General features: G+C 36.7%; 1 protein-coding gene and 1 long non-coding RNA gene across 2 annotated transcripts in view; one reads left to right on the top strand and one right to left on the bottom strand.

The window, feature by feature from the left end:
• The first annotated feature begins 2684 nt into the window (after nucleotides 1–2684).
• Nucleotides 2685–16447, top strand: part of LOC135072490 (uncharacterized) — a 28533-nt gene continuing 14770 nt past the window's right edge. Inside the window, exons 1-8 of the mRNA XM_063966425.1 lie at nucleotides 2685–3896; nucleotides 9850–10125; nucleotides 10625–10778; nucleotides 11548–11720; nucleotides 12527–12621; nucleotides 12868–13054; nucleotides 13520–13727; nucleotides 15942–16085. Coding sequence (XP_063822495.1) covers nucleotides 3842–3896; nucleotides 9850–10125; nucleotides 10625–10778; nucleotides 11548–11720; nucleotides 12527–12621; nucleotides 12868–13054; nucleotides 13520–13727; nucleotides 15942–16085 — 1292 coding nt within the window. The 5' untranslated portion in view covers nucleotides 2685–3841. The remainder of the gene's footprint in view (nucleotides 3897–9849; nucleotides 10126–10624; nucleotides 10779–11547; nucleotides 11721–12526; nucleotides 12622–12867; nucleotides 13055–13519; nucleotides 13728–15941; nucleotides 16086–16447) is intronic.
• On the bottom strand, nucleotides 7991–9878 carry LOC135072491 (uncharacterized). The gene is made up of 2 exons (XR_010257448.1): nucleotides 9652–9878; nucleotides 7991–8274 (listed from the first exon to the last, which is right to left on the bottom strand). It is a non-coding gene; the product is annotated as an uncharacterized LOC135072491 (long non-coding RNA).

Here is a 16447-nt window from a genome sequence, read left to right as displayed (position 1 = left end):
GTTAATTATTAAGACATCATTCCACGGGTTTTAATAGTTCTTGTTTTTGGCGATATGGTCTATATCTTCATGCATTTTTGTGCAAGCACTAAAACTGTTACTACCTTCAATCAAAATTTCTAATATTCGATGAAATAATGCAGAATATTAACTTACGTATACTTAATTAACCATTACGTAGCAATATGTTCTTCATTTTATACTATCAGTTCCGAGTCCTTTTTATTATGTCCTGTCCATGTTGAAAAGTGTTAGGGGTGGAATGTTTTCATGGTAAAATTTAATCGTAATTAATTGTATTAAGAGATATGTCTATAAGCCTTGGCTAAATTATTGGCTTCCATATTTTGAATTCAATTTAAGTAAAAAATAAATGAAAATATTTCGCTCTATATTGGTTAAAGGGTTAACAAACGTTAAACGACGCGTCTTATGACGACAAATGTAAATAAATGCATTGTGAGCTACATGGATGAAGGACTAGCATATGAAAAGTGACTTGGCACGCTCGGTAGCCGCTTAGCATGATAACTTTGAACGATTCGTGAAAACTCACTTCTCAGTTGAATTACTCGTTATCGTCTTCGATATTTTATAATAAAATTAACGAAATGACGGTCTGATACAGAAAATAACAATAACTAACGAATAAACTTATGTTAACTGACTAATTTGCCAGGAAAATAGTTTTCATTCCCCTTAGGAATAATGTGTAACATAGAAAATACCTGAAGTTTTATAAAATGTTACTGAAAATAGAGTCATTGTTAGAAATCTTAAGAAATTAGCAGAAATGTTGATAGTCATTACAACCAAAGTATTGTTCAATGTACCTGAATTTATTTTTGGATATCTATGTATTGTGTTTGAATATGTAGGTAGATAACAGTAGCCTATTTTCAATGTTTATTGGCCGCTTAGAATACAAGTGTGAAGAAATTGCACAACATTGTTATGGAATGTTCATAAGCACAATTCAAAGAAAATTATTATTATTAAATATACCTAATGCCTTAAAATAATGATTTGTATTATTTATTAAAAACCTAGCTGCAAATTAAATAGTTTTATATAGAAAAAGTTGATTAAGAGTGAGTTCATTCTATAAATTCGGAATAAGTACGTGATAAACAAACACGGTCATGGCGCGAGCAATAAAATCTAAGGCGTGTTCTTGATTCTATTCATGTTAAATTCAATGCCATTCTTTATTTGCCGCTTTGTGAAAACCAACAAAATGACATGTGTGCTTAACTTGCTATGTGAAACATGAATGTAGAATGAGCAGCATCCTACCTATACATTGAGTGGACCACTGCCAGTCTTCATAATGTGAATTCGAATCATAAAAGGTTAGAAGAATAGAAGCTCGAGGTTGTTTTCAAAAAGACCGGTATTCAAACATGTTTTGTTGGACATTTCAAGACCACGTTTCGGGATACAGCTCCAATAAAAATGAAATTAAAAAAATATCATTTCCAATTTTACACTTAACTAACTATACGCTATACATTATTATCGTATTATAAATTATTTAAAAAAGATGTGTTGTATTACTGTAATCCGTATACAGACGACGGCACATTGAAGTAAACAGTGGAATCATTTATTATACTATTTGATTGTGAAAGTGGTATTTTGTAACGAAAATGTAAAGTTTATGGAGAAGAGGAGAATATATTATTATTAAATTAAAATCTTTATTGCAAGTACAAAAGGCGATCTTAGTGACGTTTGGCATCCTCTACCAGTTTCTTCTCAGTAAATGTCTCTTCTTCTCCAATGCTAATTTAATTTTATGCGAGTGCGAACTTAACTTGGTGACATTAAAAGCCTATCAAAATATAGTAATTTGGATTCCCTTTATCAGTGTGGGCTTTGTTTTACTCGAAATGAGGTAAGGTCAACCAATTAATAGTTTTATTATGTTTATAACAATCGAGTTATTTTCAGTAAAAGGCCTTGTTATAGGTAAGTGTTGTAGTATATTGTTAACATTGTTTACGTCATTGAAGTATTGTTTATCATTTAACAATGTCATGTAATTTGTATTAATTAATTTAATAGTCTGGTTAATTCACACTTACATGATTCTGAAAAAACAACGCGAGGGGCAATGTCCTACGCAGTGATCATTTTAAAAGAAGACGATTTTTCAATTTGGTAAGTTATTTTCTCTTATTTATCAAAACACATGAATCAGAAAAATGATTGTTTTGCAACATAGTATGCATTTGTAATTAGTTACTGTCACATTGCAGCATTCGTACAATATGAATATTAATCATAATATTCAAAGTAAAATACTTATTTGACACAATAAATTCACGCGGTCGCGCTTTGTTGAGCTCATTAACATCACAATAGCATGAATGTTATTGAATTAACATAACAGATTGCTTTGTGGGTCATAACAGGACGGGCTGGAACTGGCGCTGCTAATGCTTCGCTAAACAATCAATTACTCACTGCACTGTCTTTTAAAACTGTTCCTTATAATTCAATCATACCTCTACATAATAATATGGATGTAGAGAAAGAAAGAGAGAAAAAAAGAAAGGAGACGTTTATTTCCATTATTATCAGATATATTAAAGAGTGTCTGAATTTATCTTAGAATACGCTAAGTTAAAGTAACGTTGAAAATATTTTTATCATGAGTTTATTTTTCAATGCGCATTTTTTAGCAAGCGGAAAGCGAATGCATTTACATTATTGTGCCTCTTTGTCGTCGCATCCGTTGAATCTAAATAAAAAAAAATGTTTTTTCTTTACTTAAGTAACGTAAAGTCTTGTTATGATAAGTGTTTTGTTTCGGCTGGGTGGCCACGAGATAAGATCAATTTAATTAGACAGGTTACAGAAGAAAATTATCAACACACTTCTTATTAATGAGGGATTTTAATGAAACAAATACTGATTTTCTGTGAATTTAACGCATCAACAGAGACGTTTTTCTGACTGATACCTGTAGGTAGCTAATATCTTAGTCAAAAACAATCTAGCTGCTCATTACAATCTGCCTTGTTGGGTAATCACAGTTATCAATCAGCGGCAGGTTTTCCTGCTATCCGTCATTTTATGTAAATTACCCGTTGCATCGGACGGATGGTTTCAAAATACCATAAGTGCTATTTGCAAACGACGAATAAAAATTGGAACTTCCATAGGCGAGCCCAAACCCGCATGGTGCGTTGCGAAACGCGCCGCTTTGGCGTCTAACGTAACTATTATCATTCGTTTTCACTATCGTTTGTCGTTGACTCGTCACTCCATTGTAAATTGTAGTCTGTAAACCATAATAAACTGCAAGGTCGCAGCCGTGTGGTGGGGGCTGGCACATGACTGCACTCCGTGAAGTTTCAGTAGCCACACGACAAACGCTACCGAAGGCGACCGCGAACTTGTATCGGAACTCCGATCGCAGAAATTCCTCGATGAGATCGGCGCTTGAGTCATCTATGAACCCCATAGAATGTTGAGACTCCAAAGCGATTCTTAGTCAAATCCCAAGGAACAAATGTTTCAATCACAAAAGCTTCTCTGCCCGAGCCGTATGTTTGTTCAGCTGTAGTCCAAGTCTGTATCGAATTGCGCAATTGGTTCATAACCCTTGTGGCTGAAGAATTCAAGTTGTATTACAGTGGTGGTAGTGCTATCTTGTAAAGCCGTCAGTTATTTAATGGACGTGTTCCAATAAAGCGATCCTGACGCCGCCCGGTGCGTGTCGCAGTAATACGAAAATGACTCGAAGACAGTGCAATATTGTGATCATTTTGTAAATACTCTGAAAGTGATCATTGTATGTTGTAAAGAAAACTGTGTAAAAAAGTTGTCGGATATGAAGGCATATTATGGAGTTTGTTCTGCTCTTTTATTACTAACTCTTGAATATGGTGAGTAATGTAAAACCTTACGATTAAATTTTTAACAGAATCACTATTACTTATGACTATAGTTAACTGACCTAGAGTTATTATCACAATTTAATTTTTTATTTATCTTTCGTTTCATGCGTGGAAAACAATGGAAAATACAACAGTCAAACAAGTTTCATGCTTCATGAAAATTTTAATGCATTTGCACAGACTGAAACCTGATTTAAATTTTCACGAACATCTAAACTTAAAATTGACAATGTAAGCGATTGATTGAGGGGATTAATCGAACCCGCTATCGTGCCCTGTATATTTATAGTGGTAATAGGGTATCGTGCCCTGTATATTTATAGTAATAATAATAAAATAATTCCTTGTAAATAGCCGTGTTTATGCAAAGTACCTACAAGACGTAATGATAAACTTAATGACTACAAAGTCATTAATGCATGTAACGAGCACAACAACCAACGATTGCGAAAAGAAAACTAATATTTCAAGTTAAAAATTGCTATCTAGCGTGATTGTCTTTCTAGGCGAAGGCAAAACAATAAATGAATCTTGTTACGAAGTTTTATGTTGAACTGACTGGATAATTAGGTAATTAATTTTGTTCAAACTTTACTTACTGTGCCTTGGATTTTTATTGAAGACATCAAATTAATTTTGTAGGTAATATTTCTACAGGGTGTTAGGTAAATGGGTATATGAGCCGACACTAGCCCATGTTAACATATGCATATACATAAATGGTAAGGTGAAGTCAGAAAATTGATATCTCCATTTTAATTTTTTAAATATTCATACAAAATAAAATTTGTAAAATCAGATTTGTATGAAAATTAAAATAATTTAAATGATGATATCAATTTTCTTCTTCACCATACCATTTATATTCATATGTTAACATGGGCTAGTGTCGGCTCATATACCCATTTACCTAACACCCTGTACCTATAGGCAGTTCCAGTACATAGTTTCCAAATTTTCGTGTAGTGAAAATTTATTTTTAATAAAGTTATGCTACGTTTATGTAAAAATCAAGTTGCACATCTTGATAGCTGCTAACTCTCGAATTCGGGCCTATTCGACAAAAAGCCTTCGATAAACAACGCCAAAATTGGCTTTTAAGTACATTGAGTTATAATGTACTACGTACTAGAGAAGACATGTCAACTAGACTGTTTCTGGCACCTAAATAGGTCCACGGACCGAAATTCAATTAGTATGTGCTCAGCGGTTGCTGTGACAACACGCTTGAGTGCAGTTTTGTTTTTTGAAATATGCCATCCTATAGACGAAAATACTGTTCAAATAACTCCAGATACATATTAAGTAAAAATCAAGGAATGACTTTTTACCATTAAGTTGTACATTTATACACTTTAAAACACTAATTTAATTTTAATTTGTTAATTACAAGGCGTCACCGCGGCGGCAGCCATTTTACGAAAATTTCAAAGAATAAAAATCGCAGACTTGACACTGACGCATAAATTTGTATACGAAAGGAAGGTTAAATACAGCAATAAAAAGATTTTTTTAAAGATTATAAGCACTTTGTATTGCACAAATTACTAATAGTCCCGTCCAGCCCCTTGTGTTAAGCTAAATAAAGCTAAAGCCACGATAGCCGAACGGTGAAGGGGTCGGACTGGCCGACTCGTGATCCGGGGAACGCGGGTTCGGTCCCCGCCGCCGCTCGACTATTGTGGTGAGCTCACTCGTGACACAAGCATATTTAGCTTAGTACGAGGGGCTAACGGGAGCATTAGTAATTTGTGTAATAACAAATTACTAATAATCTTTTAAAAAAAAAAATACGGGTGGGCTCACACAATAGTCGTGTGGCATCATGGATCAAACTTGTTTGAATCTCACTGCCGTTGTTCGTATGCGACTGGTAAGTTAGAAAATCACCCTAATTATTGACACCTAGCTCACGAGATAGGCTAAAATTATAATTATTGTACAGTGTGTCTGGTCACCAGTGTCCGACCCGTTAGGGCGCAGTAATGTGATCAATTTAATCGACAAATCCAGTATTAAAAAATTACAGCTATTTTAATTTTTTTAGTTTCTGAATGCGGATGGATTCATTTATTTACCAAATCTACCGATGTACAGGACCTATGAGTATAAAAGTGATTCGTTCGACAGCTGAAAAAGTAAGCAATACGTTGTCATCAAAAGCTTCCATTTAAATTTCTTAGAAACACTTGGTAAAAAAAATGATGCTTCTTTTTAGATTTTTCAATGTTACAAAAAACTAGAAAGTTTTACATTTTTAGATGCACTAAGTCATTACCTAAAAACTGATATACCTTGGCTTTAAATCAACTAGTCTAGGTGCTAGCTACACAGGAGATGCAGCGGTGAAAAGGAGAGGTGGGAATAGTCCCGTAACTTCTACCTCACAGCTATTATACGTGTACTCAACCACTGAGATAGTTAACAATAGAACTGGAGTGAAGGCGTGGGTCATCCCTAGCTTTGTTCCTACCGTGACGAGTGGGAATTTTTCTAAAATCTCAAGATGGACTGACTGAAGATAGCAGGAAGACGCTGGGTGCAGGCCACTATCAACTGGGCGATGTGGAAATCATTAGAGGAGGCCTTTGTTCAGCAGTGGACGTCCAGTAGCTAAAATGATGATGACGATGTTTCCTTACAGTATCCAATTCAATAGGCAGAAACTAAACGTAAACGAAGTGTCGCCTCTGTAATGGTATCATTATCTATAACTCATAATATTTCGTGCGCTGTTGGATGACAGTTTTAAACTAGAGATGGGTAATTTTTTTATCGAATTAGAAAATACCAGTTAACGATTCTCAAGGCGATTATCGATTACATTAGATTTTAATCGGGAAAAAAATAATTAATGGCTTAAGTATCAGTATGAAGCCCATACGCACTTGTAGCACAAGTAACACGATTAGCCTCAGTCCCCTCAGTTGTGAATTCGGAATCGCCAGTTGTAATTTTAAAATCGCATCACAGAGTGAAGTAACTAACACCAAAAAACGGCAGAGCGCAGTGATTTCGAATGTTTCAACTGCTACGTTTTGTCACTTGTCTAGGAGGGCTAATTTTAGTCTAAGGGAGGGGAGCTTAGATTACATTACAGGAAACGCACAATATAATAAAAGAAAATAATGTAAGTAGCTGAACCTTTTTGCTATTGAGCACCATGAAAATTTAACACAATTTAGCCGATTTGTTTATTTTCACAATCGTTTCACAATGTCTATGATGAGGCGACCGCAGGAACGTCACTATTCGTGCAATCCTATCAATGAAGTACGACATTTTCTGGTGCAGATTTTATCGCCATAAATTATGAAACTTGATAGTCATGGATTTGACTGACAGCTGTCCGTCAAATTCCCGCCCCGCACCCCGCACTGTACATATTTTGTTCGCGATGTCTGTTCTATACGTAGTAATATTACTTCAATGTTTAAGTATTACTTAATTTCCTTCCGAGAAAAGGATCTCTACTTCTCAAAAGGAACCACCACTCTCCGCCACTCTGCAATATTAGGTACCTACGGGTAGTAGGATCATTAAACTTCAATCGTAACAATTATTTTTTACTTATAAAATGTACGTTAGTCTACCTATTCTGAATGTTCGCGTGCAACAATGTAGATAAGTGAAGTGCCCAATGACTACAGACGACCGAAGTTGTACCTTACCTGTGGTTGTGCAACAAAACATGAAAACATTCCTTTGATAAAACTAAATGCTTCCACGAGTAGGTGCATGCTAAATTAAATTTTACGAGTCAACTGCATTTTCGTATTTTAGTAACTTTTATTGAAAAAGCCGGTTTTTTTAATTCCTGTTGCGTAAGTAGGTTGCTTACTCTGTAACGGACTAATAAACTAATGTACTACTTATCTTACATCCTGTTGTCAAGTTTTCTCCCTTTCAGACATATTTTGGTGTTTTTCAACCGTTAAATTGTGAAGAGTTCCTAAACCGTGATCCGTGACAGTCAAATGTTTGTTATGCCAATTACGCTGCACATGCAGTAACGTTACATAATCGCAACATCGACATTGAGAATATTGTTCTAATGTGGGAAGTAGGTACACAAATAACACTAAACGTACTTAAATCTTTATTAACTGTACACATGACTTAATATTAATGGTTAGATAGGTTAATGTTAAAACTAGTCTTATCTTCATTTGTACTACGTTAGTTTTTCTTCGGTGACTGTGTAGTTCTTGGGGATGCAGACCTCGCTGGCCCCTATTTTGAGCGGTACCTTGTCATTGGGACACTTGAGAGGTTTCGTGGCGGCAGTCACTCCGAGTTGTGCGCAGTACAGGAAACAGTACAGCATGGTCAGAAACACAAATGCGGTTCTTAGGTAACGAGACATCTGAAAAGATAAAAAATTGCATTAGACTAAACCAAATTAGTAGTTCTATTATAGTGATGATTGAGATAATTTGTTTTGAACCCTGCCTACAGCCTCATCGCGTAGATTTTGATAAAATATAAGCAAAATAATTATTACTTCTTCGCTATTTTATTGTACCATTTTAAAATTGGTTTATTATTTTTTGTGCGAAGAAGTAATAAATTAATTGATTGTTAATTGGTTTGAATAGTGCGTAATTGGTCCCGTTCTATTCAGGAATAAATAAATAATATTCTTTCAAACTTTTTGCGTTTACAATTACCTAGTAGGTATTGATGTAAGCAAATAAACGCAATGAGAGTTTGTTAAAATAAATAACAAAAATATTTTCATATTTATTTGCGTGCGTTACGTTTCTTGTCGAACGTGTCGGTTATTTAAAGGACAACCAACAAATCTTCTACCTGACTGATTGCACGTTAGTTCAATGTGAAAAATATCTTAATAACTGCAATTATTCTACAATTAAGTACAGTCTGCTCAGAAACTATGATAAATTTAATGAATCGCACAAAGATAAAGGATGACAAGCGGTTTAAATAGGTTTTCACAAGCTAATCGACATAATTCATAAGCTAATTTTAAGTGATCGAACAGCTATTGCTGTTGCATTATACCGAAATCGTTTCATAGTAATGTTATACCTGGTAGGAACAACTTTCAGATTATGCCGACACCGCTCACCGATCGAAATTCAGAGATTATGTCTGACAGACAATATTATGTATAGGTTCATACTTATACATGGCCTTTTAATCATGAATATCTGGATTCAAAATAAATGTATTATTTGGTTTAATTTGTAAACAACGAATCTTCAATAGGTACTTATTTATACAGTAGGTACTAGCTTTCCGCCCGCGGCTTCGCACGCGTGAAATTTCGTTTGTCACAGATCGTCATAAATTATAGCCTATATGTTATTCTGGATTATGAACAATAATACTGTAAAGTTTCATCAAAATCCGTTCAGTGGTTTTTGAGCCTATTCATTACAAACATACAAAAATAGGTACAAATCTTTCCTCTTTATAATATTAGTATCTATAGATAAGTTATACTGACTAGATTTTCAGGTCAATTTGTGCAAAAATAAATAAAGCTATCCAAACAAATATTATTTACGTAATTTAAACTATTATTATACCTAGTTATTCAAATTTAATTTTAAGTAAAAATTAAAATAATATTGTAAACTAAACTTTACGCAATCTTTTAACGGTTTAAAACTAGGTCATCCCTATTTTTCGCGGGTTCAACCATTTCTTTTTATATTTTTTTCTATTTAGTCTAAATTAAATGAATTTCACGACACAAAAATAATTCAACACTCACTTTTAACAAAGAATGTCAAGTCGATATGACCTTCCCGTCTCCGGCACAAACGTATACTGAACCACAAAAGTAAGCTACACATTAAGTTTATATGATGTAAACTTGTTTTGCACAATACCAAGTCACTAACCCTGAACTTTCGTTAAAGTTCAGGTAATAATGTAGTTGGTAGGTATACTAACGGTGTTTTTCCGATAGGATCGGGCGCGGAGTGTGACGGAGGGAAATCTGTGAGCTTCGTGCGGTGGTCGGGGGTGACTCCGGAGCGGGCGACGCCGGTGTTCGTGTACTCGGCAAGCGGGGACGAGGAGTCTCTGACCGGAGCGTGCCTGGCGCGCTGCAGGGAGCTGCCCGACTGCGCCGCCGTGCTGGTCTCCTACTCCAAGGGCAACTGCCAAGGCGTCACAGCCACGGAAAGCGTCGAACTGCAACAGAACAACGACGTTTCCTACTTCAAAAAAATATGCTTGGAACGTGTGTAGGCCTCTCTCTTTTAATTCAATTTTACGTCACTCCACTGTCGATATTTTAATACCGGTTGGAATACATAGGAGAACGAATTCGTTGCGTGTGTTATACAATCGGTGGCGCAAATGTTTCTTTGTTGCGAAACATTTAAATCGGCGACATGGACTAATCATTTTTGAAATTTAAACTTTTAACGAGTTTACGTAGTAATTCGTTTTATCCACGAAGTTAAACTTTTTGAATGAAACCGATCTGCACCTTATATTTTTCTCGTGATCTTGCTGTAACTATGGTAGAGTCAATTAATGTTTTCTAGCTGATCGGACTATTTCCATAAATTAATAAATCTTCTGTAATTAAATGTCAAGAATCCTATAAGAAATATATTTTAATTGGTCAATATTGTTTAAAATATGTTTTAATAAGTTGTCCAAGGTTGTCAACTTTGTAAAGTTGTAAGTTTATTGCGTTTTAGAATGGGAGTGAAAGATTTATTGGTTGTCAGAGGCAAACGGGTGCGGCGAGCGATGGTGGGCCCTGGAGAGCACGCCGGGCTACCATCTGCATCCAGAGACCCCCAACATCAAGCTCATTGTGAACATCACAGTCCAGGAGTGCTACAAGGCTGTACTTGACGACCACAATGGACAACGATATAGGTGAATATTCAACCACATTAACTAATTCCTCAGTAATAACAAAGCCTTTCTTTCCTCGTAAACGCATAAGTCTTACCTTCCTTCTATTTACAATATAGCAAGATTTAACTGAATGGATTTTGCGTACCGAACTTAATGCCGCAGCTATGCCAGCGGTTGGAGTTCGAATCGTGTTGGGGACAAATGCTAGTGCGAAAGATAAACAATGTCTCGTCTTCGGCATCGATTTTCCCATGAATTTACTGTTTAGTGTCACTAGATAAACCCAACAAGAAATCAAACACTTTCATTTTTAGCTAGAGACAATGGCTTATAATTAAACATACCTAGTTTAGGTGTTGTGTGTGAGCACATTATTGTATTTCTTATACCTACGTAGCGTAAGGTTTGCGTGTGATATTAACCTTCGATGCCATTGCATTGCGATAATATGTTTTATTATAAGAAATAAATTACATAATTAATTTACTCAAAACATGGCAGGCAGCATGTAGATATAAATACATAATTATGATGACAGTACACTTGAGACCATGATAAAACTCGTATATACCTAATGGCCACCCAAAATTATGTAATAAATATTATACAAACAAATCGACTTCAGAATATTGCTAATTCTATTCTGATATCCATATGTAAATGGTTTCTCAAATGACTTTTACTGATTCAAGTCCTTGATCTCTTAAAAATGTGTCACGAAAACACGATATGGAAATGGCTTATACATTGAATATAAATGATTTTTTTATCATCAATTTTTTTCTAGATCAGCTCAATGGGTGGGCCCTGAAGCTGTGTACAACACGGAATTGATTAAGGTGTCCGAGGGTGTAATGGGAAATTGCATTCTCAATGTGGAAGACAAGTTCACGGAACCCGAATCATATAGAGTGTCAAACTACTACACGTTCTACATAGAGAACCAGTGTAGGCATGATTGTAAGTATATTGTTATTTATTAAATTCATTTATTTCATCAGCAACAAGATTACATTGTAGCATTCTCAAGAAAAACTTACAAAAACGACACTAAACTTGTTAATGCAAATTTAATTAAAATAAAATAATATTTCATGCCCTACACATAAAAATGCCCTTTTGATACGTTGCGTAGCTTTTGTTGATGGTGAAACCCATTGTTAATTTAATTTTTGATACATAGCACTTGCATTAGATAAATACTTAGACTATCTTGCTGAATTTCTACTAAATAAATAGCTTTTTAATTCCTTATTCCGCATTTTAATACAAGTTCAACCTTGCTTGATTTGAAAGAGAATGTCTCTTCTATGCCGGATACCTACATTAATACCTACCTACATAATAAAATACATACCTATTTATGTATTCTCTTTGATGCTTTTTATGATAGATGCCAGTTTTTCTGGTCCGAGCCAAATATCAAATGCATTTACATACTTATTCTTAATGTTATCATATTTTTAGTATGTTTTTTTAAAGCTTTGATTTTAAGTATGTAGTTCGCCTTAACAACCGATGTTCCATGGTAATTTTATTAGTAGTTTCTGTAAACAGAATCACATATCGACAAAAAAAGCAAACGATATGTACACATCTAATTTGTTGTGCCCAAACAGGTACTTAGTAAATGTATGATCCTAAATCTTTGTACGCACAAACAATTTTGGAAGCAAATAATTGAACTGCACTAAAATTTTATACAAACTGTTATCATATAACGTACTTAGTTGTGATATTGATGATATTCTAATTTTTTTTTTCAGATCCGAGTAAAATTGATCGATGTTCTTATGAGGAATATTACAATCAAACATTGAAACACGTCGAATTTACTGTGAAGAACTATACAAAAGATGAGGTAAGTAATTTATGTCAGTACCTAAAGTTGTTTCGGTAACGATAGTAGGTATTAAGCTTTCTTTGAGAACTCTACATCTTGTCCTAGAATAAAAGTAGTTGCAGAATCTGATGGACATAATTATGTCTACCTATGTTAAACAATTATAAGGTACTACCGGCGACAGTGTTAACTGCCCATTGCCGGTCATGTCGTCTCGTTCTATCGCAAAGAATAACCAATAGTTAATTTATTTATTTGACGTAGTGCAAAAGCGCTTGCGAATTGGAGGAGCACTTCATCTGCCGCGGCTTCACGTGGACCATGGACGGCCGCAAGGACTCCGCCCGCGGGCTATGCGACCTGCACAGCGAGGACCTCGTCACGACGGGCTCCTGGCTGCTGAGGAGGACCTCGCCCGCTACGTACTACAGGCGGGTCATCTGCCTTAACAGTAAGAATTTTTTTTATGGTACCTATTAAGTACAGACTTAAAGTAAGGGCCGCTCTGGACGTCGGGTTTGCTAGAATCGATCGACGATTTTTATTTATCTTCTGAAGCCTGAAATTTTCATAAACAATCTATGTAGCTACCTACCTGTTTTAAGTCAACAGCGTTCATACGAATTAGGTATCCACTGTAATCTAATCCCGTTCTAGTTACTTTCTAAAGGACACCAATATATTGTGTCCACATACGTGTAGGACCTACACTGTAGGTATTCTAACGTGTGTGTAGAGACAATATATTGGACAATGAAAATATTTTGCTGATTTTTAAAAGGTTGTAAGAAAGCGTTTTTTCTTTACAAGCACTCGAGTATTTCATCATTATCATTTCAGCTATAGGACATCCATGATGCACATAGACATTCCCCAAATCTAAATTTAAATGTGACAAAGACATTGTAATTTCCAGTCACAGTCGAGTGCGAGGAATCCAACCTGGTTGTGACGTACTACCCGCGCGGCTCGTTCCGCGGCCGCGTGTACGTGCCCGGGCGCGGCGAGCGCTGCGGCGCGCGCGCCGTCGGCCGAAGAGTACGATTGGCGCTGCCGCTCTATGGCGACTGTGACGTCAACTTCGCGTATGCCATCACCAAGACGCCGGCGGGGATGGTAAACAGGTTAGTACAGGATTATAACTCAAAGGTGATTGACTGACTGACATAGTGATCTATCAACGCACAGCCCAAACCACTGGACGGATCGGGCTGAAATTTGGCACGCAGGTAGATGTTATGACGTAGGCATCCGCTAAGAAAGGATTTTACGAAACCAGCCCTAAGGGGGTAAAACGGGATCCACGCATACGAAGTCGCGGGCGGCCGCTAGTGCGTAATAAATTCAGTCCAGTTTGACATCTGGTCTGCCACTCTATGGCGACTGCGACGTCAACTTCGCGTATGCCATTACTAAGACGCCGGCGGGGATGGTGAACAGGTAAATTAACCCAAAACATAAATAAAGATTTTTATTATTATTATTATTAAAACTAAAGCGTATACGTGCCCGGGCGCGGCGAGCGCTGCGGCGCGCGTGCAGTCGGCCGCAGGATGCGCCTGGCGCTATCACTCTATGGCGACTGTGACGTCAACTTCGCGTATGCCATTACTAAGATGCCGGCGGGGATGGTTAACAGGTAGGTAGGTACAGGATACGGGGTAGTTTAAAGTTATCAAATGGGTAATAAATTCAGTCCAGTGTGTCATCTGGTCTGGTGCGCCTGGCGCTGCCGCTCTATGGCGATTGTGACGTCAACTTCGCTTACGCCATTACTAAGACGCCGGCGGGGATGGTTAACAGGTAGGTACAGGATATGGTGTAGTTTCTCAGATCACAGAAGGGAATAGATGTGAAACGGGGGCGTGGCGCGTGTCTCCGCGATATGCCCAGAAACGAACATCGGCCGCGTAGCTAGGTTAGTCGCGATTCAGTCGTACTAAGGAAATGTTCTCCGATATTTTGGATAATGCGTCGTTACGTGCAATAAAACAAGTGAAACGAAGAACTACAGGAACAATGGAGTCATTTACTACATGTAAGTATTGCAAATCCATTGGTATTTTGCTTATAAATAAAAAAAACTAAACATTTTTACGAACGAATTCAGTGCCGTAACAGTTACTGCGATATCGAAATCAGTGGTGATAAAAATTCTAACACACTTGTACATTGACGATTTAGTTAGCAACCACTTTATGTCATGCACAACTACTGCGCAATGTATTTAATTTCTTCCGATATCCACTGTCGTGTGAAAATACACAGTACGGCCGCATGTGCCGGTCGTAACATAGTGCCGTGCTCGTGTTCTAATGCGGTTTCCTATTATCGATAAATAGAAGTAAATTATAATTTTCTATTATGTAATTTTAAATAAAAAAATGATGTGTTACTTGCGATTATAAGATTTTACAAAAAAAATAATAACAGTAGAAGTAATTAGTAACTGTCAACTATGTAATTACTATAAGAGCTAGTTGAAAGCCTAATATAGGCATTATTTTTGATAAACATATGCGGTACGCAGATCGCCATAATTAAAAAGTAAATGCGTGATAGTAGTTAATAATAACGTATAATAATAAAAAGGTTTTCATACATATTAAGCATTTTGTGAAATCAGTTTCGAGCCTTGCCCCTAGCGATTTAAAGTATCGATATCTTGTCGACTCCATTTTGTCTTTGTTCTCTCACTAGTTTTCAAAGTGTGCGTCACGTCACGCGGCCATTGATTGGCCATAAGGCATGCCTTCTGGCCAATCACAGCACTTTTAAGCCGGTTGCACATGTTGTCGTAGACTCTCAGTCGCTTTGTTTTTACACAGTTGAATGTGTGTGTGGGAGCTGTGGTGGGGGAAATGTGGGGACACTGGTTCTCGTTGTAGTTACGCACGACTTCATATCTATTCTCTTTCTATGATCTGAGTGTAGTTTAAAGTTATCAAATGCGTAATAAATTCAGTCCAGTATGACATCTGGTCTGGTGAAGCTGGCGCTGCCGCTCTATGGCGACTGTGACGTCCACTTCACTTATGCCATTACTAAGACGCCGGCGGGGATGGTTAACAGGTAAAATCCAGGAAAACAGGATAATTCATGTGTCAAATGTTTAGTTATAAAAAAAAAATGTTCAGTGTGGGATATGATGGTCTTCCTAGCGCTGCCGTTGTTGCCTCAAAAAATTAGATGCTGACCAAACTAACAACCGATAAAAAGTCTGCAGTTTACGAGGACTCTATCAATGAAATCTCGTCGTAAGTTCATGTGTCTAACATTTCCATTCGTCATTATCTTATAAGATGCGTAAAGGTACATTGGCGCTATTTTATTTTCAGGACCATGGCTTACGCGATGGTGATGATCCAGAACAACCCGATCATCCAGACGGCGGGCGACCGTTGGGTGCGCGTGGGCTGCTCACCTGGACCCAAGTCATCCACCCACTCTGTTGACGCTACTGTCGCTGTGCGAGACTCGGGGTAAGAAGTTATACTGCTGTCAGTACCAGTTTACCAGTAGACAAACAATATCCAACAAAAAGCATCAGAAAGTCTTTTTAACGAACTTTTATTTAAATGTTTGATATTCCACCTGCAAATCAAATCTAAGACTAACGGATTAATATGCTGAAACGAAAAAGCCAAACTTTCTTCAGTATTTCAGACTTAAATCAGCCTTATTGTTCGAAAGAAGATTCGATTAGGCCGTCTAACTGAGTTAGTTGCGACCTCAGTCATAAATCGTCTCCACTACTTACTTAGCACTCACTTATCTACCAATGACCCTCATCACACATGCGTTCTCAATCACCTCTATCCCATTCTCAAATGTTTTCTCTCAG

Source organism: Ostrinia nubilalis, chromosome 6 (assembly GCF_963855985.1).
Source record: "Ostrinia nubilalis chromosome 6, ilOstNubi1.1, whole genome shotgun sequence".
In the NCBI taxonomy this organism is placed as follows: Eukaryota; Metazoa; Arthropoda; class Insecta; order Lepidoptera; family Crambidae; genus Ostrinia; species Ostrinia nubilalis.
This window is presented reverse-complemented; position numbering and strand designations above follow the sequence as displayed.